The 25,582-nt window shown below is 39.4% G+C and overlaps 1 protein-coding gene across 1 annotated transcript; it reads left to right on the top strand.

Annotated features, from left to right (window-relative positions):
- nelfb (negative elongation factor complex member B) lies at nt 1–21,429 on the top strand. The gene is made up of 13 exons (XM_043719996.1): nt 1–200; nt 802–965; nt 2,477–2,576; nt 2,793–3,023; nt 4,100–4,285; nt 4,797–4,909; nt 4,995–5,097; nt 5,447–5,542; nt 9,165–9,307; nt 10,561–10,667; nt 18,103–18,244; nt 19,782–19,890; nt 20,448–21,429. The coding sequence occupies exons 1-13, from the start codon at nt 99–101 to the stop codon at nt 20,583–20,585; spliced, it is 1,734 nt and encodes a 577-aa protein (XP_043575931.1). The 5' UTR covers nt 1–98; the 3' UTR covers nt 20,586–21,429.
- Nucleotides 21,430–25,582: the final 4,153 nt, after the last annotated feature.

The following is a 25,582-nucleotide window of genomic DNA, read 5'->3' as shown; positions in this document are numbered from 1 at the left end:
GAATCCGACTCTGGGGGGAGCTGTTTCCGACCGGAGCTCTTTCCGGGACGGAGCGGTGTCCGGCGGAGCGGTTCCCCCGGCCCCCGGCTCCTGGCGCCATGTTCTCGGGTTTGCAGGAACTCGGCATCGCGAGCGGAGACGATCTGAAGGAAACTTTAACCAACTGCACGGAGCCGCTGAAGGCCATCGACCAATTCCAGGTGAGCGGAGCCGGGCACATCCTCACACCCACCTCCCGGCCCCAGCCCCAGTCCCGGGGGGAGGGATGGCCCACCTTTACAGAGCAGCTCTACTCTCGCCCCCACCCCCGTATCTCAACACCCCGTATCTCTCTCTCTGTCTGCCTTCCCCATTTCTTTGCCAATATCTCTACATGCCCTGACTAGTGATGTTGCAGGGAAAAGTCTTGCCCAATTTGTTGACCATATCGAATCTGATCCGCCATGAATTTGCTAAATTTGAAGCAGCTTCGCCTTAGATGAAAGAAAGAAAGGTTCCTGGATCGAGAGCTGGGGCAAATTGCGCTCATGGCACTCCAACCTGTCTTCGAAATTGGGAAGTCACATAGTAATGTACAGTAAATGGCATTGATGATAAATCAGGACAATGGTTATAATTTTCATGCAAATTTGGTCATCTGATTTCTTGTGGGGGCTTCAGAGAGATGGTGGGTGTGTTCAAAAGGCCAGCATCTCATTTCCACCAAGAGCAGGATGGGAACATGATTGATCCATTCATTGTATTCTGCAATGTGTTCTTTTGGATATTATTTCACTTGTTTTATTTTTCTAATGAATTCAGATTGAAAATGGAATTTTACTGCCATCCCTGCAGTCAGCGTTACCTTTCTTGGACCTGCACAGCATTCCCAGGCTGGAGTTCCACCAGTCTGTATTTGATGAACTACGGGAAAAACTGCTGGATAAAGTTGCTACCATAGCATCGGAGGGAAAAGATGGAAACAGGTAGAGTTGCTTAACATATACGATATTATGACACTTAGCTAAATTAATTGTTTTCCTTTGTGATTTTTTAAATTATTGAAACGCTGCAACATTACAATCTGCAAATAACACGCCAGAATAAATAGGATTTTGAAAGCTGATCTCCAAAGCATCCCACTATCTGTTGCCATCGTTTTCAACACTCTTGGATAAAAATAATTGAGCCTCATTGATGTGTCAGTTTTTGGTCCTGTTCATTTCTCCAATTAAGCTATCTTTTAAGCTACAGTTCGTTCTGCTATAACACGACAGGTGTGTTCCTCTGCAACCTCACGCTATAGAAATCGCAGTGTAGAAGATTGCGCTATGGTAAATGCACTGGACCCATTCAGGAGAAAGTTGACATTATGCAAACAACGTCCACAATTCATCAAAATGTATATCCAATTCATGCTGACTAAGTGCGCATTATAGAAGAATTCCCTGTAATACTAATTTTTTTTCAATTCCGAAATCCAACTAGATCTTAAATAATTCAGAGAAACCTCATGTGTCTTTCTCTTTGAAGACAGACACAAAGTACTTATTTAGCTTCTCTACCATTTCTTTATATGATCAATTCTCATGTCTCTGTCTGTAATGGACTGTTTGTTTTACCAAATGGTTTCATTTAAAAATTTTTTTTGAGCGAGGAACAAGAGTAAGCCAGTTGATCATTTAAACCTCCTCTGCCATTCAATAAGATCTTGCTTCATCTGATTTTAACTCTACATTACTGCAAATCCAAATAATCTTTCATTCCCTTGGTTATCAAGAATCTATCTTCCTCTGCCTTGAAAGGATTTAAAGGTTTTTGGTCTCTGCCTTTTGAGGAAGGGATTTCCAAAAACTCTCGGAGAGATTTTTTTCCCCTCATCCATGTCCTTTATAATGAGGAACCACCTTAATATTTTGCAGGTGAAAGTGAAGACTGCAGATCAGAGTCAAGATTAGAGAGATGCTGGAAAAGCACAGCAGGTTAGGCAGCATCTGAGGAGCAGGAAAATCGACGTTTCAGCCTCATTCCTGATGAAGGGTTTTTGCCCGAAACGTCGATTTTACTGCTCCTCGAATGCTGACTGACCTGTGCTTTTCCAGCACCACTCTAATCTTAATATTTTGCAATTATACTTTCCATGATATTGTCCAATTTTGAGTGAGTTTAGTGTATTTAAGTATAAACCTATTGTCTTCTTACTAAATCATACTTAATAATATTTTAATGGTAAAAGATGTTTAATGTTGACTGGAAAGCACTAAGAATGCTGTGGCATTCTGAAACTCCTAAAGAAGTAACCTAAATTATAACAGGATGTCTTTTGATGAGTAGTTCCTCCTCTGGATGTAGGTTTGCTCACTGAGCTGGAAAGTTCATTTTCACCATACTAGGTAACATCATCAGTTAGCCTCCGGATGAAGTCTCCTGTTCGGCATCATTCTTCTGTGTATGTCACTGCTGCCATTTGATTATTTTTGTCAACATTTTTCTTTAGGTATAACAAGTTAGAAGATCTCTTGGAAAAATGTTTTCCACTAGTCAAAGTTCCATCAATACAACCTGTAGTAATGTGCGTGATGAAACACTTGCCGAAGGTCAGTCGCGCAATGTTGGAAAAGTATCAAATCTGAGCTGAAGAATTTCTTTCATCATTTGATAAAAATTATGACAAAGCTTCCAAGTTAATACTAAAATGTTTGAGTTGCATCATGCTGATTAAATACAATATTTTTGCTTCTGTTATCTGTAGCTCACCTAATCTTTACCTTGTGTTATCATAATGGATCCCGAATTGTGTATTTTTTTCACAGGTACCAGAAGAGAAATTAAAACTGGTGATGGCAGATAAAGAGCTGTACAAAATCTGTGCGACAGAAGTGAAACGCCAGATCTGGCAGGATAACCAGGCGCTGTTTGGAGATGAGGTCTCCCCATTGTTGAAACAGTATATTGTTGAGAAAGAAAATGCCCTCTTCAGCAGTGAGCTGTCAGTCCTGCACAACTTCTTCTCAGCATCCCCCAAAACCAGACGTCAAGGAGAGGTACAGGACAGGATGGCTTGTTAGTGGAAGTGTAGAGAGAGTGTTTCACCAATGTTCACCTCTGTCTGATATTTTGTTCAAACACATCCTTGCATGTTTCTCCCATAAAATCTTTTAATTTCTCTCAAACTTTTAATACCCTTGGCAGTTAAGCATGTTTATACAATATAGTTGCTGTGTTTTTCTTTATTATTTGAGTCCATAAGTATTTGAAAACCACTGCTCTCTGGTACTCTGGAATTCTCATTTCCAGCGACTCCTACAAGTTCCTGCATCTTCCTGTTCATATTTGAAATGATCAGTTTTCCAGATAACATGCTTCATTGGGATATGGCAAAAGTCACATAGTAACAAGTCAGCACGTAAAGAAATTTAATGATTACTTCCTGATGGAAATCTGAAGATCTGACAGTTACCTGAGGTCTCTCCTCCCATCTCCCTTTGAAAATCTATGCTATAGTTATGGGGAAATGGGAGTGCCATGATAATTCGTATATCTCACCAGAGTAGCACATTGGAAATCATGACCCACTATTCCTGGAGTTGTCTCAGCAGTGAAAGATTTTATACAAATATGCAAAATTCCCAATTTACCTGTCTGTTACACCCAGGTGACAGAAATCATGCATCAGGCTTCTATACCAAGCAAGAATTACTATGTATTGTGAATAAATAGATTACACCTACAGATAAACAAGCATGTAACTTAATAAAAACTGAAAGAACTGCGGATGCTGTAAATCAGAAATAAAAACAGAAATTGCTGGATAAGCTCAGCAGATCTGGCAGCTTCTGTGGAGAGAAATCAGAGTTAACGTTTTAGGTCAAGTGACCCTTCCTGAGAACGGTTCTTCAAGTTCTGAGGAAGGGTCAGTTAACTGGAAATGTTAACTCTGATTTCTCTCCACAGATGCTGTCAGACCTGCTAAGCCTTTCCAGCAATTTCTGCTTTTATGACATATAATTTACCTGGTTAAGCTAGTAGTTAAGTAGCTTACAAAGTTTTGTAGCTTGTTTAAAGATAAACTTTCTTTGTTTCTAATATTTTCATGATTCTATTTCTTTTATATGTCTAGGTTGTTCAGAAATTAACCAACATGATTGGGAAAAATGTAAAGCTCTATGACATGGTTCTCCAATTTCTACGCACTTTGTTCCTGAGGACAAGAAATGTCCATTACTGCACCCTGCGCGCAGAACTATTGATGTCTTTGCATGATCTAGATATCAGTGAAATATGTTCTGTGGATCCTTGTCACAAGGTACGGTGAGGGTTTGGAAGATCCATTGCATGCGTGTACTTCAGCTGAAATTTGATCTCTCATCCTTTTTACTGAAACATTGTTTTAAACTGAGAACTGATGACTCAGAAATAGCTAGCAGTGTAACTTGGGAAAGCTTTTTGCCTGTATCTAAGCCAGTTATTTCAGTCAATTTCAAGTCCAGAATCTAAATTCCCTCATGTAGAGAGATCTTGGTCCAGAAATGTCTTGGGTTGTAATACGCCTAATTTTTCCAGGATCTTACCTTCCTGTTGCCCTGTTAGAAATTTCAGCATTATTCTGACCATGCTACTTTGAAAGGCACAGTCGTTGATCTGAAACATGAACTCTGTTTTTCTGTCCACAGTTCCTGTTAGATCCTGTAAGCATTTCCAGCATTTTCTGTTTTTAAGATTTTCAGCATCTGCATTTATTTTGGTTTTGCAATTTGAACAACCATCATAAAAACCATAAATTGAAAGTATTTAAAAATAAGTTTCTCTATTAACAGTTTACCTGGTGCCTTGATGCTTGCATTAGAGAGAGATTTGTAGATGCAAAGAGAGCTCGAGAATTGCAGGGTTTTTTGGATGGAGTTAAGAAGGGACAGGAACAAGTGTTAGGGTGAGTGATCTCTCATTGAATAAAAATCATTCTTTAGAAAAAAGCCATCTTTTGAATTGCTAACAATAATACTTTCACTTTCCAGTGACCTCTCGATGATCCTTTGTGACCCCTTTGCAATAAATACACTGGCTCTGAGTACGGTGAAAAATCTGCAGGAGTTGGTCAGCCAAGATGCATTGCCCAGAGTAAGTACTCATGTGCTAATTTTTCAAGATTGGTTCTTGCAGCATTCTTCATGGCAATGTCTTGAACAATCAGAGTTGTCTTGACGACCAGTCAACATCCTTATGTCATATAAAATGTTGCTTCTTTTAAAATTTGGTGTTCTTGCATCTGTCCTGATGAGGGAAATGCAAAAAAGGCTTCACCTGCTTCTCTCTTTCATCAATACAATAATTATAATATTTAGTATGATTTGTTTAAGTATTATCTTTAAAGAGCAAGATAACAGTGCTCAAAAACCTAGTTTTTCTTAAATCAAGTTGCTTTGAGATTATTGGATAACTGAAGATGAATAATTGTGGGATTCAACAGGACAGTCCCGACCTTCTCCTCTTGTTGCGCATGCTGTCGCTTGGTCAAGGGGCCTGGGATATGATTGACAGTCAGGTGTTCAAAGAGCCAAAAATGGTAAGTCAGGAAACTAATCCATTACTTTATAGTGTTGTTTGTTAGCAATCTACACAGTGACGTCATTGAATTCCTTTGTGATTCATTGTCTGAAATGATGCATTTATCATGAGATAACTCCAATTTCTATTTAATTTGTTGAATTGTACAAAATATATTTATCTTTAATGCTTAACATCTTCGGTACCTCTACAAGATTTGAAGTTAATGTGCTGAGGGTCCTTTAGCATTCATAATGGAATATGCTATCAGTTAATCAAAACGTAAAATGGAATGATGTACTGCATAACAAACAAATTATCAATTTGGGAGGATCACTGCAATATTATTTATTTAGTTGTCCTTTGACTTGGTGAAATGAAAGCTTATTATGTAAAAATATAACTACCTATGTTGATATTTCCAAACTACACATCAGAAGCAGGGTGAGGTCATTTGGTCCCTCATGCCAACTTCACCATTTAATAAACTCGTGGCTGATCTGATTGTGGCCTCAAATTCAGTTTACTACTTAAACAGATTGACTGCTTTGATAGTTAAGCTGATTTTTGACCAAATCTGACTTGGAAATATTCAATGACCCTGCCTCCCCTGCTGCCTGAGGGAGAGAGCTTGATGACTTACTGACACCGAGAGAAAAAAGTATCTTCATCTCTGTCTTAAGTGGGAGATCCTTTCTTTTTAAATTGTTTTTCTTTATGGAGGAGACATCCTTTAAGCATCCATACTGTTGAGTCCCCTCAGGATCTTACATATTTCAATAATATCAAATGAAGTATTTAAGTGAAACAAGCAGTTAGCAATCAGATGCCTCATCTGGGTAACATTTATGATTTATTGGTTTGTTATCATGTATGAAGGGGGAGAAATGTTACACAGCATTGTCATCAATAGATCCACTAATTGAGAGCTTAGACCACTTTGTATTATTTTGAAAAATAAAAGCATTAAACTTTAACAGAGGTAAGATTCTAAAAAGGTAACCAAAAGGCTTGCATTTGATCTGATGGTGTGTCAAAGAAGAACAGTACAGCATAGGAACAGACCGTTTGGCTCTCAAAGTCTGTGCCGACATATTTTGCCCTTCTATACTAAAAGTGTCCTCACAGGATCTGTATCCTTCTATTCCTTTCCTGTTCATGTATTCGTCCAAATGCTTCTTGAATGCTGCTGTTGTGTTTGCTTCCATCACCACCTCTGGCAGCGAGTTCCAGGCACTCACCACCCTATGTGTGAAAGCACAAAGCCAGGATGATGCATACCTTTCATATGGTATTTGCAGAACAGAGCTGTAAAACTCTTTGGTACAGTATATCAATGTGACAAGACCCTAATATTAATGCATTTATAACACTTTTATTGTATATAAATACATTTCCATCGATCAAAAGAGTAGTATCTTAGGCTCAAACATCTTCAGCTGTTTCATCAGTGATCTTCCCTTCATCATAAGGTGAGATATAGGAATGTTAATGTCTCCTCAGATACTGAAGCAATTCCTATCCAAATGTAGAAAAAAGTAGGAAAGGGCCAGCCTTGGGCTGAAATGTGGCAAGGAATATTCATGCCATAAATTCCGAACAATGACCACCTGCAATAAGACATTCTAACCATCACCCTTTGACATTCAGTGATATGACCATGACAGAATTCCCCTTCAACAGCATCCTTGGGGTTACCATTGATCGACTGAACTGGACTAGCCATATAAATAATGTGGCTACAAGAGCAAGTCAAAGGCTAAGAATCTTGCAGTGAGTAATATGCCCCCAACTCCCCAAAGCATGACCTTCTACAAGGCACAAACAGGGAAGGTGAAGTACAGCCCACTTGCCTCAATGAGTGCAGCTCCAACAACACTCAAGTAGCTTGATACCAGTGAAGATAAAGCAATCTGCTTGATTGACACCACATCCATAGTATTCATTCTCTCTGCCAGATGCACTGCAACGGCAGTGTATATCATCTACAAGTTGCACAACAACAATTTTTACCAGAACTCCTAAGACAGCGCCTTCCAACCCTACAATTACTACCATCTAGAAGGTCAAAGGCAGCACTTATGTACGGATACATCAACATCTACAAAGTTCTCCTTCAAACTCACCCATCCTGACTTGGAAATAGATCACTGTTCCTTCAGTGCTATGAGATACACTTCCTGGAACACCTTCCCCAATGGCTTTGTAGGTATACTTAACGCCAAATGGATTACAGCAGACCAAGATGACAGATCACTAGCATATTCTCAACGGCAACTAAGGACGCAATGAATGCTGACCCAGCCAGCAAAGTGCACTTACCATGAATAAGAAGCAAAATCTGTCACAGATTTCACTGGGCTTCCATCATAAATTCACTGTTTTCTTTGCAGTCTTCCTCTAACTGAACCAGAAGGGACAGTTTTACAGGAGAGCTGCAGTGTTACATCTTGATGACTGCTCACTGTGATTGTTGGCCTTGGAAACTGTACACCAAACCTGACTTTCCAGTGTTCACATGTGTACTTCCAACAGGTTTTCCTGATATAGTCTAAACGAATGATATATTTACCTGGTTATAATTTGGTTATGGGTCATTGTGGAGTTTCCACATTTCCAAGCTGGTGGTGTATGAATTTGTAACCATTTAATGTATTTACTTTTTGATTTATCACAGTGAACGTTTTCACCCATATACTGTGACAATAAAATGCTACATACCTTCTGTCTCAGTCAACATATATGCCACAAAGCCTTAGTGACAGTATGAGACTGGTGATGCGAGCATAAGAGGTACAGTTAGTAAGTTTGCAGATGACACCAAAATTGGAGGTGTAGTGGACAGAGAAAGGGTTACCTCCGATTACAACAGGATCTTGACCAGATGGGCCAATGGGCTGAGAAGTGGCAGATGGAGTTTAATTCAGATAAATGTGAGGTGCTGCATTTTGGGAAAGCAAATCTTAGCAGGACCTATACACTTAATGGTAAGGTCCTAGGGAGTGTTGCTGAACAAAGAGACCTTGGAATGCAGGTTCATAGCTCCTTGAAAATGGAGTCGCAGGTAGTTAGGATAGTGAAGAAGGCGTTTGGTATGCTTTCCTTTATTGGTCTGAGTACTGAGTACAGGAGTTGGGATGTCATGTTGCAGGTGTACAGGACATTCGTTAGGCCACTGTTGGAATATTGTGTGCAATTCTGGCCTCCTTCCTATCAGAAAGATGTTGTGAAACTTGAAAGGGTTCAGAAAAGATTTACAAGGATGTTGCCAGGGTTGGAGGATCTGAGCTATAGGGAGAGGCTGAACAGGCTGGGGCTGTTTTCCCTGNNNNACAATTGCAACATTTAAAAGATATTTGGATGGGTATATGAATAGGAAGGGTTTGGAGGGATATGGGCCGGGTGCTGGCAGGTGGGACTAGATTGGGTTGGGATATCTGGTCGGCATGGATGGATTGGACCGAAGGGTCTGTTTCCATGCTGTACATCTCTATGACTCTATGTCAGCAGCACAATAGACTTGATAATCATCATATTTGGTTTCTAGATGGATGGATAGACAAATGTCAAATTGTGTTTGTGTCGAAAACCTACATTATTTTGCATATATAATCCACTTTCAGTTTATGGCCCTTCTTTAGGAGATAGAACTGATTACGAAGTTCTTACCCAATCTGATGGCATTCGTCGTGGATGATCACAGTTTCAATGTGGACCAAAAACTGCCGACTGAGGAGAAGGCTGCAAGCATGTATCCCACCACCCTCCCAGAATCTTTTATCAAGTATGTCATTGTCCAACTGTCAATCTGACATTTATTTTAAAAATGCAGATGAAATGATTAGAATAATTACTTTACAGTGTGGAAACAGACCCTTCGGCCTAACAAGTCCCCACAGACTCTCTGAAGAGCAACCTACCCAGCCCCATTCCCCTACATTTACCCCTTCACCTAAAACTACGGGCAATTTAGCATGGCCAATTCACCGAACCTGCACATTTTTGGACTGATGGCAGGAAACCGGAGCACCCGGAGGAAACCCACGCAGACACGGAGAGAATGTGCAAACTCCACACAGTCAGTTGCCTGAGGCGGGAATTGAACCTGGGTCTCTGGTGCCGTGAGGCAGCAGTGCTAACCACAGTGCCACCGTGCCGCCCAAGGATCTAATTTTCGACATGTTACGTCTGAGAACAATTCATGACCATATTACTTGATGTCAATACTGTCACAAAGGGTTTGGGTAGAATATTGTAAAAGATTTGCAATTTGTTTCTTGATTCTGAATGACAAGTTAAGAAGTCCAAAGTTAAACTTGGATTAATTCTCAGTCTAATTGGTTTCATCAGTGGGATTGAGATCACTGGTAGAATTGTCCCACTTGTGAATATCGAAGGCAAGAGAATTAACTGTAGTTCACGAAGGACTATAAGCATTTCTCTTTATTCAACTGTGACATTGATGTAGCTTGAAGGACACCTATTCATATCAAGGGTGGGGGATGGCAAGGAGACAGGCACAGTATGAGAGCTGAACCTGTGCTATTGGCATTATTTCCAACACATTATAACCATCAGCAAGTTGAGCTAACTGTATAATGAAGAATAAGAAAACCTCAAACATGAATATTTATCTTGAAAGAAAAGGGAACATTGTGAGCACAGTGTAATTAATATCTTTCTGAGAAAAACATTTGTGAAGCAATGGCAAAATGCAGGATTTGATGATGTCTGCCTACAGATTTGATGCAGGTTTGTCAATGAAGGTTTCACCCAATCCAGCATCTTTTCAAGTGCTCTTCCTTCCACAGAGAAATTTGGTATCTGTGAACAGGGCAAGTAACAGCACAGTTCTTCCGGTTAGAATGAAGTTCCCTCCATGAGCTGTATAGAATCCAAATCAGGAAGTATAAACAAGAAAATATAAATTAGACTTAAAAGATGTACAGAAAGAAAAATGTTGCACCTCATACATGTTGTATTTCAATCAAATTAACTTGTGGCAAAACAAAATGCTAAGACTTCTTCCATTACCAGGTTCGTTCTGGAAAATCGTGTCGCTTGTGAAATTGCACTGTACTATGTGCTACATATTACAAAACAGAGGAACAAGAATGCCATTCTCCGCTTATTACCTTCATTAGGTGAGTACTTGCAATTATTTTAGGTTTCTGTTTAAAAATTCCTTCATAAATATTTTACCACCTCTATTCAGCAGCTCTACAAATCATACATCAAATTAACATGTAGAAAATTGGATCCTTGGCATATGGATCCTGATTTGCCAAATGCATATGTGGTGTATATACTGTGATTCAGGATGAAAAGAACCGAGTGACATCTTAGTTTCTAAGTATCCATTTTATAGCTAAATATTTACTGTTACTGACTGCTGTAATGTTCAGGGTTTAGTAGTTTAGATAAGTTGCAAATGCTTATGTTTGTAAACCTTGCAAAGGTTCCAATAAAGTATAATGGCGAGTGGGTGACATCTTTGTAGTATGCTCATGCCGACTATGGAAAAGCATCATAATAATAGTAAAATAGATGTGGTCCTTTCAAATTTTCAATGTGCCTGTAGAAAATACTTGTAATAAAAAGAGAGATTGCTGGAGGTACTCAGCATCTGTAGAGCGAGAAACAGTTAAGATTATCAATCAATGGCTTTTTATCAAAACTGGAAGAAGTTGGTGATTTAACAATATCTTCATAAATGCAGTAGCAGAGGAAGAAAGAGAAAGAGCCTAAAATAAGGTGGGAGGCAAGAATGATTAAGTGATAAAAGGAACTTGATTACAAATCCGAAGGGATGACAGTTGAACATATAAATAAAGATAGGTTTGTGGAAGATGTCAATGGCAGCATCATAACTGCCATCTGAACAACAGGAGCAGACAAAGCGGAGAACAAGGTAGGACTGATAAATTAAACTGCATTATTTCAATGCAAGGGGCCGAACAGGGAAGGCAGATGAACTCGGGGCATGGTTAGGCACATGTGACTGGGATATCAGAAGCATGACTCAGGGTTGGACAGGACTGGCAGCTTAATGTTCGAGAATGCAAATGCTACAGGAAGGATAGAAAGGGAGGCAAGAGAGGAGGGGGAGTGGCGTTATTGATTCAGGATAGCATTACAGCTGTACTGAGGGAGGATATTCCCAGAAATACATCCAGGGAAGTTATATGGATGGAACTGAGAAATAAGAAAGGGCTGATCACCTCATTAGAATTGTATTGTAGACGAGAGAAATTGAGAAACAAATTTGTAAGGAGATGTCAGTTATCTGTAAGAATAATAAGGTGGTTATGGTAGAGGATTTTAACTTTCCAAACATAGACTGGGACTACTATAGTGTTAAGGATTTAGATGGAGAGGAATTTTTAAAATGTGTGCAAGAAAATTTTCTGATTCAGTATGTGGATGTACCTACTAGAGAAGGTGCAAAACTTGACCTACTCTTGGGAAATAAGGCAGGGCAGGTGACTGAGGTGTCAGTGTGGGAGCACTTTGGGGCCAGCGACCATAATTCTATTAGTTTTTAAATAGTGATGGAAAAGGATAGACCAGATCTAAAAGTTGAAGTTCTCAATTGGTGAAAGGTCAATTTTGATGGTATTAAGCAAGAACTTTCAAAAGCTGAATGGGGACAGATGTTCGCAGATAAAGGGACGGCTGGAAAGTGGGAAGCCTTCAGAAATGAGATAACAAGAATCCAGAGAAAGTATATTCCTGTTATGGTGAAAGGAAAGGCTGGTAGGTTTAGGGAATGCTGGATGACTAAAAAAATTGAGAGTTTGGTTAAGAAAAAGTAGGAACCATATATCAGGTATAGATAGCATAGATCGAGTGAATCCTTAGAAGAGTATAAAGGCAGTAGGAGTATACTTATGAGGGAAATCAGGAGGGCAAAAAGGGGACATGAGATAGCTTTGGCAAATAGAGTTAAGGAGAATCCAAAGAGTTTTTACAAATACATTAAGGACAAAAGGGTAACAAGGGAGAGAATAGGGCCCCTCAAAGATCAGTAAAGCGGCCTTTGTGTGGACCGCAGGAGACGGGGGAGATAGTAAACAAGTATCTTGCATCAGTATTTACTGTGGAAAATGAAATGGAAGATATAGAATGTAGGGAAATAGACGGTGACATCTTATAAATTGTCCATATAACAGAGGAGGAAGTGCTGTATTTCTTGAAATGCATAAAAGTGGATAAATCCCCAGGACCTGATCAGGTGTACCCTAGAATTTGAGGGAAGCTAGTGAAGTGATTGCTGAGCCTCTTGCTGAGATATTTGTATCATCAATAGTCACAGGTGAGGTGCCGGAAGACTGGAGGTTAGCTAACGTGGTGCCACTGTTTAAGAAGGGTGGTAAGGACAAGCCAGGGAACTATAGACCAGTGAGCTGACGTCGGTGGTGGTCAAGTTGTTGGAGGGAATCCTGAGGGACAGGGTGTACATGTCTTTGGAAAGGCAAGGACTGATTCGGAATAGTCAACATGGCTTTGTGCGTGGGAAATCATGTCTCACAAACTTGATTGAGTTTTTTGATGAAGTAACAAAGAGGATTGATGAGGGCAGAGCAGTAGATGTGATCTATATAGACTTAAGTAAGGTACTCGACAAGATTCCTCATGGGAGAGTGATTTGCAAGGTTAGATCTCATTGAATACAGGGAGGACTAGACGTTTGGATACACAACTGGCTCAAAGGTAGAAGACAGAGGGTGGTGTTGGAGTTGTTTTTCAAATTGGATGCCTGTGACCAGTGAAGTGCCATGAGGATTGGTGCTGGGTCCACTACGTTTCGTCATTTATATAAATGATTTGGATGTGAGCTTAAGGGGTATAGTTAGTAAGTTTGCAGATGACACCAAAATTGGAGGTGTAGTGGACAGTGAAGAGGGTTATCTCAGAGTACAATGGGATCTTGATCAGATGGGTCAATGGGCTGAGGAGTGGCAGATGGAGTTTCATTTAGATAAATGCGAGGTGCTACATTTTGGGAAAGCAAATCTTAGCAGAACTTATACACTCAATGGTAAGGTCTGAGGGAGTGTTGCTGAACAAAGAGACCTTGGAGTGCAGGTTCATAGCTCCTTGAAAGTAGAGTTGCGGGTCGATAGAATCATGAAGAAGGCATTTGGTATGCTTTCCTTTATTGGTCAGAGTATTGAGTACAGGAGTTGGGAGGTCATGTTGCAGCTGTACAGGAGAAAGTGAGGTCTGCAGACGCTGGAGATCAAAGCTGAAACTTTATTGCTGGAACAGCACAGCAGGTCAGGCAGCATCTAGGGAACAGAAGATTTGACGTTTCGGGCACATGCCCTTCTTCAGGAAGAAGGGCATGTGCCCGAAACGTCGAATCTTCTGTTCCCTAGATGCTGCCTGACCTGCTGTGCTGTTCCAGCAATAAAGTTGCAGCTGTACAGGACATTGGTTAGTCCACTTTTGGAATATCGCATGCAATTCTGACCTCCTTCCTATGGGCAGGATGTTGGGAAACTTGTAGGGTTCAGAAAAGATTTACTAGGATGTTGCGAAGCTTGGAGGATTTGAGCTACAGGGAGAGGTTGAATAGGCTAGGGCTGTTTTCCCTGGAGCATCGGAGGCTGAGTGGTGACCTTTTATAGGTTTATAAAATTACGAGGGGTATGGATAGTGTAAATAGACAAGGTCAGTTCCCTGGGGTGGGGGAGTCCAGAACTAGAGGGCATAGGTTTCGGGTGAGAGGGGAAAGACAGAAAAGAGACTTAAGAGGTAACATTTTCTTGCATAGTGTGATGCGTGTTTGAAATAGGCTGCCAGAGGAAGTGGTGGAGGCTGGTACAATTGCAACATTTACAAGGCATCTGGATGGGTATATGAATAGGAAGAGTTTAGAGGGATATAGGCCAGGTGCTGGCAGGTGGGACTAGATTGGGTTGATATATCTTGTCGGCATGGATGAGTTGGACCGAAGGGTCTGTTTCCATGCTGTACATCTCTATGACTAAATCACTGCCCTATAATGTTTGGAACCTTCAACCATGAGCATCGAGGAGATAAACAGGCAGGTGTTCCATCTCCTGTGCTCGCAAAAGATTTGGTGTAGGGAGGGGTGCAAGTGTTTTCAGTAGGGAAAGTGTGGATTTTAAAAGTTTATTTTATTAAAACTACCTGCAACCATACAGTTTACAGAGACTGGGACAACACATCTATCCTGGGACAGGCTAAGCAAAAGACATGCCAGAGAATTCCTAGAGGCCTGGCACTCCAACCACAACGCCATAAACAAACACACAGATTTAGATACCATTTATTAACCCCTCAGAAAATGAACAGGAAATGACATCACCACAAACCCCAGGAACCCCATCCGGGACAAACATATAAATAGAAAGCAGGAGACAACAGCATCGCTTCACTTGGAAGTCGCCACTGATGATGTTACCTCGCCAGGTAATGAAACGTTTGGATATCAAACCTACAGCTCAGCGAGCAAACCTACGCCCTCAAGTGTGGACCTAAGTTGTGGAAGGAATGGTCACTTTCAAATGCTAAACGGGAAGTGAAGCGGGAAATGTGTTCCGCTTGGAAGATGATCCATTAAATGTGAAGACAGATTTAGGGAGAGGTAGCAGCAAAAACTGTTCTGAGAGCGAGGGGAAGAAGGGGCAGATAGGTACATGAAATGGTTATTTTCAGTTGATTAATGCTGGCTTGAAGAATCAATCCATCACTGATTGGGGGATACTTGAGATAAATTAATACCATCACAAAAAGCAAGCTTTTTTTTCTGCTGTATGATGTTGGCAACAACGTGAGATTAATGGCAACTGCTATCTGCTGTTCTCTGTAAACTGTATGGTTGCAGGTAGTTTTAATAAAATAAACTTTTAAAATCCACGAATACTGTACTAATATCTCATGACATTAAAAGGGAAAAGATTCCAATTGTGTGAAACGTTCAAGTCTAGTTCATTATTAAGAAACTATATCTTTGCAGTAGAACTCCAGGGACATGTAATTGTTCTGAGCAACTGCAGACCATCTTCCAAATGTTTTTGGGTGCTATAGATTTCACAGTCTCTAAGCACTGTCTCTAGTTGTGTATCTGACTTTGTTCATGTCTCCAGAGTCCTAATTAAATTACTGTCTGTCTTAATGGCTGTACTTAAAAAGACTTATTCCTACAGATACCAAAACAAATTATCTGTAATACACTTCAGTGTGTGAGGCACCTGCATTATTTGGGTGTTCTGTATTGCAGTCATGTCAGCAATTACATAGAGCTTTCCAAATTTCAGAACCAGCAGATTCCCATAGCTTTACCAAAGCATCAATATTCAGATGATTCATTTCCTGATGAACGGCTTTTGTCCGAAACGTCGATTCTCCAGCTCCTTGGTTGGTGCTTTTCCAGCTCCACATTCTCGACACCAACTAATTTTTCTATCGTCAAAACCACAGCAGATGTATTAGTGATGTTTAAATGTTCAGTGATAGAATTCAATGTCCACTTTAAGTCCGTGGATTCAATGTTGAGACAAAAGTAACAACTAAGTACATTTACCAGTTTTGGGTTTTCATGAATGAGCTTCGAAAGTAAATCTTAGGCTATTGAACCATCAATGGCATCACAGCTAAGCCTTGACCTCCACTTGGTTGGCATTTATACTTATCCGTTTTTTTGAAGGTGAACAACTGGACATAACTCAAAATTGATAACTTGGCATTTTTTGGCTCCAAACCTTATCCTTGGTCGCATCAAAAATCCAAATGGAAAGTGCAGGAGAAATTCATCCGGTCTGGCAGCATTTGTGGAGAGAGTTAATATTTCTAGTCCGATAACTCTTCTTCAGGACTCAATTTTATCAGCCCAATATAAGAGATTAACTAATTTAGCTCGGACTAGAAACTGAACCAGTTATCTTCCAGGACTCATGGTTTAGTGTGACATTGAGTAGTGCCTTTACCACTGCATGACCTGAAATTGTTTTCAAAATTTGCAAGCCTTAACTTGGTAAACTTCTTTAGGAAATAAATGTTGATACCATCCTTATTTTCAAGTATTAACAGGATTAGGTCTCAGTCTGATCATTGTCACACCTCACCAGGCTCACACGCTGGAAATCGAGCCCTGCTATTCTTGGAGTCATCACAAAAGTTAAAGATTTTATCAATGTATGTAAAATTCCCCAGTTTACCTGTCTTTTAGACATACGCTAACAGAGCATAGAAAAGGTTTCTGTAATTGAGAATTACTATTTATTACAAATAAGTAGAATCTAGCTATGGGTAAACAGCTATGAATTATCAACATACAACTCTACTGATTAAAATGTATAAAATTATATCAAAATCACCCTAGAGACACAGACACACCCAGACACAAAAAAAAAGAACCTCGATTATCCGAGCGATACGGCAGAGTATTTTGTTGGATAATCGAATGCCAGATAATCCAGTTTAGCCAAGCACCAGGACCTTGCCATCTTGTTTTATAATCCAAAATTCAGATAGTTGAATACCGGATAATCGAGGTTCCTTTATATATGGGTGGAGAGTAAGGCAGTACAATGATTTCTGTCCATAGGATTTGCTGAGATCCTTTTGCCTTGCTGCTCCATGATCTCTCTTTGAGTATTTTCACTAGCTTGCAGGAGAAATAAAGATTGGTTCACACCTTAAAAACGCTCTGACTTGTAGCTGAAAAGCGACAGCTTGCAGCAACTGGGGAGGGAAAGTAAGCAAGCTTTCTTCACACGTTAGGTATTCTTCATGGCAGAAAAATGGACGGCACTTCCATTTTGGAGGTCAGAAGGCTTCTTGTTCATTCCCACAAATTACTCATCTACCTGAGAACCATAGTCCGGCAGGCAGAAGGTCTTTGTCATCAACAACTGGTCATCACTCCACCAGACAACTCGCTGCTCATTGCTGGCCAAGTCTCATTTTGTACGCACTCTCTGATGCCAGTTGGACTGTAATTAAACATTCCCCACTGTGGAACAAACAACAGCATGACCAACACTTGCAATAAGTGATTGGGTAACTTGCTTTTAAAAAGTGCTTTTAAAGGACTATTCCCTTCCACAGTCCTTTAGTTTTCAAACAGTTCTTTTCCAATTACACTCCACAATCAAAATACAGAAGATATGAAGATGCGGTCTTTACAGCATCGTGAATACATCGACAGAAAGAGGGCACATCTGTGAAAAGAGGGTTCTCACTTCACTGTTTGAATATGTTAGATAACTTGCATTCACAATTGAAATGTGTGGAAAGCACAGGACTTGTAGTTCTGCCAAACCAGCACAAGTATTGTTATGACTACTTCCATTAGAAACAAGAAGGAAGGTGGTTTCTTTTGTGGTGGACAAAGAAATCTCTGGTGTGATTATCTAGGTTTACATCAGAGCACATAGAATCATTATATTGAGAACTTTTTTTAACTTTACAAAACAAAAATTGCAGTTTTTAGTATTTTGTATAATGCAGATTTGTGTTTCATCCTGAAGGTGTGAAAGGACTGCAGTTTAATTTTAAATTTCTGTGTGAATTGAATAGCTAAATATTCTTTGTATTTCATTTCAGTGGAAACCTATAATGACATGGCATTTAGTGATATTTTCTTGCACCTATTTACCAGCCATTTAACATTATTGATGGAGGAATTTGCTACAGAAGAATTCTGTACTGCACTATTTGATGGCTTCATCCTTACAACATTCTCCAGGTATGAAAACCAAAATTGTACGTGACATTACTTTCACAGATTGTGTTGCAAGAAGATCTGTATCTACCACATGCTGAGGCCAATCTGGGTCAGCGGTTAGCACAAATTTGTTCTTCAATTTGTAATTTCTAGAAGTTGATTCCAGAAATGCATTGAAAAATGTATGGGTGGCTCCAAATTCTGAACCAGATTTTCTTGACAATCTTGGTATTAATAGTCTTTGAAAGCAATCTAGTGACAGAAAGTCAAGACATCCAACCCTCGTGTGTCACTGCCCATCTAATAACATTAACATCTTGTCTGATTTTTAAGTCAGTTTTATTTGACTAATGATGGACCAGAGCAGTGGGATTACAGAAACACTCAAGCCTTGAGATTTAAGACTATGGGAGTACATTTTTGTGACAGCAATTTTTATCTTCCAGTGATGTAGGTATTATTTGGTCAAATGTGGCCTTTTGTCAGAAAGTAAGCTTCTGACATTTGTTAATGTGTTCTTTTCTTGTCAACCAGATTCATACTTGTTCTTAATAACCTAACCGTATTTTGAACTTTTGGCTTTTTACACCATTATTTTCCTGGGGTGGGGCAAAAGCTGCTGATTAGCTCACTTGGCTGGATGGCATGTGGTTTAGAATAATGACAAACACCATAGATTTGATTCCTGTTGCAGCTGAGGTAGACTTGGGACCTGCCTTCCAACTCTGTCATTCAGAGTGAATGCAATGGCAAGCTACCACTAACAAAATCTCCCAGGGCAACTGCTCAGTGTGCAGCATCACCTAACAATGAACTAAGACTGAGTTTCCAGGAAGAGCACATATGAATTTTCCTTTGTCCAGCATCACTAGTGATTCCAATTAAAAACCTTACATCTTTCATAACTCAGAGAGTGCCTCTATCTGGCCCATATCTGTACCAAAGCAAATGAAGAACCAGGATCACATGATTTTTATCCACTTTGAATTCTGATCAGCGAGTCAAATGAATGATCTGATAAAGTTGAAAAAAAAGGCTAATGGTATAGTCAAATTTTGGTCAGTGGCAATTGTGGTGCTGTCATATTGTCATATTGTCTCAGGCTCAGGTTCAAGACCCACTTACCTGATGGTTGTCATAACATATCTGAACAGTGAGTTTTAAAAATATATACACAAAATGTCGTGATGCAACTCCAGGGTACTCACGTGACAGTAGACATGTTTTGCTTCTGAATCTTTTAGGACAGTAGCTTGGATTTCAAAAAAGGAAAGCAGCAGTATTTTTTGAAGTTCTTTTGTTCCAGAAAATGATGTCCAAATAACTGAACTGTTTTATGCAATCTCATACTAGTATAGTGGTTTATACAATTCTAGACTACCCAGATTACCTTATGGTCAACTCAGTTTTTTCTGAAGTGTAGTTACACATTTCCCCATATTACAGTTGTATCAGATGTAATGTTATGAGGGCATCTGCTTCTTGAAATTGGAACTGCAATTTTCATTTATCACTTCTGTATAATGACCAGAATGTCCTCACTCATGTTTGATTACAGTAAAGAAAATGTACACAGACATATCCTGAGACTGCTGCTACATCTTCACCATAAAGTGGTACCTTCAAAAATGGCTTCATTGCAAAAGGCACTGGAACCTACCAAACAGGTATCTGTTTGTATAAAGATATGAAATGTGATATAAGGACGATGTATTGGAGGCAAGGGTATCAAGATGAAGATCAGGATTATGAATAAACAATATTTTTTTCCATTCTTGAGGTGCGTTAATATCTGAGTATGAGCAATATATTCAAGCTATTTTAAAACCTGATTGTACTCCTGCAAGACTAAGCTTGGCTGGGTTTAACTTTGGGACAGATATTGTTCAGATTGTAAGAGTTGGTAGTGTAAGAATATTATTTTCAGACCATAAGGCAGCCACAGGTATTTTACTTCACAACTTTGTCACAAGTGGGTTTGTGGGTTTTGAAAGAGAATTTTAATTTTGATTAATTAGTAGAAGTGTCTTCAGTCCGACTGATAAATATTTGGAATTATTTACCTATTCAGGCAGTAGAATCAAAAGCATTTGTGTATTTAAATTGCAGTTGGATGCTCCTGTGGTACCAGGGATGTGAATCAGGAAGGCTTTGAGTTTTTTTTAAAAAATGTTTGTCGTGCCTTAACATTTATAAGATTATTGCATTTTAATTTTGCATGCAGAGTGCTGAAGCAGTGAAGGACTTGTATACTCAACTTACCGAAAAGATAGAAAGTCTTAAACAGAGCCCTGTGCAAACAGTAGAGACTCCGCCACTGGAGCTGCCTTTGAGGACTGTCTCTACACCTCCTGCCATCTGACAGATTCACTTTACATCTTGGATTGACACATTGTTGTGCATTCGTGATTGACTGGATCTGCCTGTTATTTTAAGGTGAATCGTGAAGCAGAGCTACTGGGTTATCTATGATTTGTGTCATCTTTTTTGCATGTTCAGAAGAGTGCAGCCCTGAGAAGTACACCAAATTGCTAAAATTTATGTTGGTCCCAATTACCACAAGATGAAATTAAATCAAATGAACTTTTCCGTCTGTGCTGCGACATGACATGTTAGATAGATGGTTCTGTGATCCATGTTTTCAAGAAGCTCACTGTTAATAATTAGACTACCACCAATGGATCAATGCTTTTTAAAAGTCTAAATGATAAACTTCCAAGAGCTGTAATCAAATTACTGAAGATCATTATTACTGCAGTTCTCTTTGGAGGCATTTTTCAGCTATTTCTGTTGCTAGTACTTCCTCATACTTAGGAAGAATAGGTGGTTTAGTGTTAACAGTCTGGAAGAATAGTTCATTTACTGATTCTTAGATATCAGTAAATATATAGATTCTGGATCTTGATCTTTTAAACTATTGTTCTTTTGTTTTTATAAAGGTGATTATTTGTTAAGTGTACTAGTGACAGGAATCACTTTCAGAATGCTGATAAAGCAAAAACGGTGTGTATTGTACTGCAGTACATTGACTTAATACTTCAGCAACAGTGGAATGTTGAATATATAATTATACATGTGTATATTTCAACATGAATAATGGAAAAAGGTATAAAAGTTCATTTCTTATTTAACTAAGCAGCAAAAGTTAAGTGCTAAAGACTTTGTATCACTTTTTAAAAAAATAAAGTTAAAATATTGACATTCTATTTTTGTATGCACATTGTCTGGAAAAAACCTTCGTCAACATTATGCAGTTAATTACACCTTAACCCCTGCAGGTTTACTTATTGTTAGCACACCATCGGCCTTTACACAGAAGGACAGGCAGGTGAGTTGTGTGCTGCTAAGACTGGATGTGGAGCCACTGGCTCTTTCTCTACTACATGATAATGCTATTTTTAATATCTGTTAGCAATTGAGGGATATTTATCAGTTTTGGCCTGGTAACGAATAATGTTTACAGGATTAGATAGATGTCTAAATAAAGAAGTCTGTATTTTATCTTTGCTCTGAATTCTGAAATTCCTTCCTAAAATTCCTTGCCTTACTCTCTGTCCTCTGTAAAATTTACTTCACTGGCAAACCTTTTGCTGGATTGGCAATTTATTTTGATGTATAATCATTGCCCTCCACTAAAGATGTTATTTGAATACAGTTTTTATTATTGAGGTGTTTATTATGTTTAACAGATTTTCACAATACATTATATTGAGATTTGGTTTAATACCTGTGAAAACTACGTTCGGTTGCCAATGAGTAGAGTAACCTACATTTGTAGAACTCCACAATAAGGAGAGCTGTTTAAGTCCTGATGTTCTTGAAATAAGCAGAATTCAGTATCTTTTTTGGAACAATCAGCTGTTCTGGATGGGAAGTAAACAGGATTTTCCAAGTTGTTTGCATCTTGAAATAAAGAAGAGAAACACCGATGACAATCACAACTGAATTGAGCTTGTTGAAGAAGAAATTAAGATTTTACTAGTTGCAAGCAATTTTTAAGTGTGTTAAAGATTTAGAACTACAGCAAAATTTGAGTAACCTCATTTGTTCTATTGTAACTGATGAATCAACTGTGATCAACTTTTTTCTGGACTGCCTTGATTTAATACTATTTATCAACCTGCAAATCAGGTGTCACAATTAGTCCCATGCATATTTCAGATAACATGCCTTCGCAAAACTACATTATTAAAATAAGCTGAAAATTGATTTATTTCGTGACTTTTTTGTTTTTCAGCTTGGGCTATTGCTTTCTGTCCTGTTTTAGAAATAACAAAAATGTTCTGCAGTGTTATTAATTTGAAGATGAATTCCCTTTTTACTTCATTTCATATTAAAGGAATTGGCATTTGTTTAGCATTTTTTTGTGACATTGGGATGTCCCAGTGTGTGTTAAGGGCAGTTAACTACTTTAAGTGCAGTTACCATTGGAAACTTAAGCCAGTTTGGAATAATTCACCAGGTGTTAATTAATCTGTTTTAATTAATTACTGTATTTGTCAGTTAAAGTTATGAAGTACAGTATAATTTCTTTTTCAAATCGGCACGATTGCCCAAATTGGTTTCTGGTTATATTTGGATTCTACTGTAGATATGGAGGTAGGCATTAGGAAATAAATTACGATATGATACCACTGACAAATGAAGTAAGACTCAGTCATATTTGAGAATTCTACAAAGATCGAAATATAGCCCAGTGTCATTACACTAGTGTAGTGGAGGGTTCTTTGTTGATATTCAAATGTAAGTATTTTATTAATGAACAAAATCTAGAGGCTGAAGGAATATTTGTTCTGTGTTTGGATGCCGTAGGGCATGTTAGAGTCATACAGCATGGAAACAGACCCTTTGGTCCAACTAATCCATGCCAACCATGTTCCCAAACTAAACCAGTCCCACTTGCCTGTGTTTGGCCCATATCTTCCAAACCCTTTCCTATTCAGGTGATTTAAATGTTGTAACTGTATTTGCATCCACCACTTCCTCTGACAGTTCATTCCACACATGAACCACTGTCTCTATAAAGGAAGTTGCTCCTCCTGTCCTTTTTAAATCTTTCTCCTCTAACTGTAAATATATGCACCCTAGTTTTGAAGGCCCTCATTATTCGCCTTATCTCTGCCTGTCATGATTTTATAAACTTGTATAAGATCACCTCAACTTCCCTACGCCCCAGCCACATCCAGTCTATTTTTATAGCTCAAACTTTCCAGATTTGGCAGCGTCCCATTAAATCTTTTCAGAACGTTCTCCAATTCAATAATATCCTTTTTTTGGCAGGGCATCCAGAATTGCTCACACTATTCCAGAAGAGGCCTCATCCAATGCCCTGTACATGTGAATAATTAATTTCTGTCAATGGTTGACAAAATTGTCAATTTTTCTTTCTCAGAACCAGCAACTTTTATCTTGTTCAGCAAGTCACTTACACGCAGTAGTTGCTGACTGTAAGTCAGCAAATGTAGCATGTCATGGTTAAAGAGAAAGCAACTTATGGTGCTGGAGAAAATAAACCAGCTTTTACACCGGATTCAGTTTTATGATATGATTTCTGCTATCCATTAGGGTTCTTTTTCACCCTTTTGGATAGCTGTGCCCTTTCTTTTTTTCTAACTCCTTGTTTTATACTGTTGTGGCATAACATCTTAAACCTTTGAACTCTGGAACACTCAATACATTAGATTTGTTTTGGGGATATGGAAAGTTGGGCCCAACAGTCAAGTGGTCCCAAATGCATAATTGACCTATTGCACTGTATTTAATTTTCAGCTCAAAATTAATGCTGTTTGAAGGATGAGGTAAGAAGTACTCACTCACAATACTCATTGCAAGATGTGCCTTCCATTGAATTCTGAGCCAATAAGATAAATGACTGGTGGTGCTGCTGGAGAGATAAATGTTGGCCAGGGCATATTACAAACTGTTTCTGCTTTAACAAGTGTCTTGTGATACATCCCCAGGACCTGATCAGGTGTACCCGAGAACTCTGTGGGAAGCCAGAGAACTGATTGCTGGGCCTCTTGCTGAGATATTTGTATCATCGATAGTCACAGGTGAGTTGCCGGAAGACTGGAGGTTGGCAAACGTTTAAGAAGGGCGGTAAAGACAAGCCAGAGAACTATAGACCGGTGAGCCCAACGTCAGTGGTGGTCAAGTTGTTGGAGGGAATCCTGAGGGACAGGATGTACGTGTATTTAGAATGGCAAGGACTGATTTGGGATAGTCAACATGGCTTTGTACGTGGGAACTCATGTCGCTTAAACTTGATTGAGGTTTTTGAAGAAGTAAAAAAGAGGATTGATGAGGGCTGAGCAGTAGATGTGATCTATATGGACTTCAGTAAGGCGTTCGACAAGGTTCCCCATGGGAGACTGATTAGCAAGATTAGATCTCATGGAATACAGGGAGAACTAGCCATTTGGATACAGTACTGGCTCAAAGGTAGAAGACAGAAGGTGTTGGTGGAGGGTTGTTTTTCAGACTGGAGGCCTGTGACCAGTGGAGTGCCACAAGGATTGGTGCTGGGTCCTCTATTTTCTTCATTTACATAAATGATTTGGATGCGAGCATAAGAGGTACAGTTAGTAAGTTTGCAGATGACACCAAAATTGGAGGTGTAGTGGACAGTGAAGAGGGTTACCTCAGATTACAACAGGATCTTGACCAGATGGGCCAATGGGCTGAGAAGTGGCAGATGGAGTTTAATTCAGATAAATGTGAGGTGCTGCATTTTGGGAAAGCAAATCTTAGCAGGACCTATACACTTCATGGAGGGAGTGTTGCTGAACAAAGAGACCTTGGAGTGCAAGTTCATAGCTCCTTGAAAGTGGAGTCGCAGGTAGATAGGATAGTGAAGAAGGCGTTTGGTATGCATTCTTTTATTGGTCACTGGAGTGTAGGAGTTGAGAGGTGATGTTGTGGCTGTACAGGATATTGGTTAGGCCACTGTTGGAATATTGCATGCAATTCTGATCTTCCTGTCGGAAAGATGTTGTGAAACTTGAAAGGGTTCAGAAAAGATTTACAAGGATGTTGCCAGGGTTGGAGGATTTGAGCTATAGGGAGAGGTTGAATAGGCTGGGGCTGTTTTCCCTGGAGCGTCGGAGGCTGAGGGGTGATGTTATAGCGGTTTACAAAATTATGAGAGGCATGGATAGGATAAATAGGCAATGTCTTTTCCCTGGGGTCGGGGAGTCCAGAACTAGAGGGCACAGGCTTAAGGTGACCTAAGGGGCAACATTTTCACGCAGAGGGTGGTATGGAATGAGCTGCCAGAGGAATTGATGGAGGCTGGTAAAATTGCAACATTTAAGAGGCATTTGGATGGGTATATGATTAGGAATGGTTTGGAGGGATATG

This window comes from Chiloscyllium plagiosum, chromosome 30 (genome assembly GCF_004010195.1).
Source record: "Chiloscyllium plagiosum isolate BGI_BamShark_2017 chromosome 30, ASM401019v2, whole genome shotgun sequence".
Taxonomy (NCBI): Eukaryota; Metazoa; Chordata; class Chondrichthyes; order Orectolobiformes; family Hemiscylliidae; genus Chiloscyllium; species Chiloscyllium plagiosum.
Note: the sequence above shows the minus strand (reverse complement) of the source record. Positions and strands in the feature narration are given on the sequence as shown.

What these genes read in the sequence shown, in the direction of transcription:
- nelfb (XM_043719996.1), top strand. Translation starts at nt 99, where the DNA reads ATGTTCTCGGGTTTGCAGGAACTCGGCATCGCGAGCGGAGACGATCTG. An exon ending in AAACCAGACGTCAAGGAGAG is followed by an intron (nt 3,024 to 4,099) that starts GTACAGGACAGG and finishes TTATATGTCTAG; the next exon opens with GTTGTTCAGAAATTAACCAA. An exon ending in GCCAAGATGCATTGCCCAGA is followed by an intron (nt 5,098 to 5,446) that starts GTAAGTACTCAT and finishes GGGATTCAACAG; the next exon opens with GACAGTCCCGACCTTCTCCT.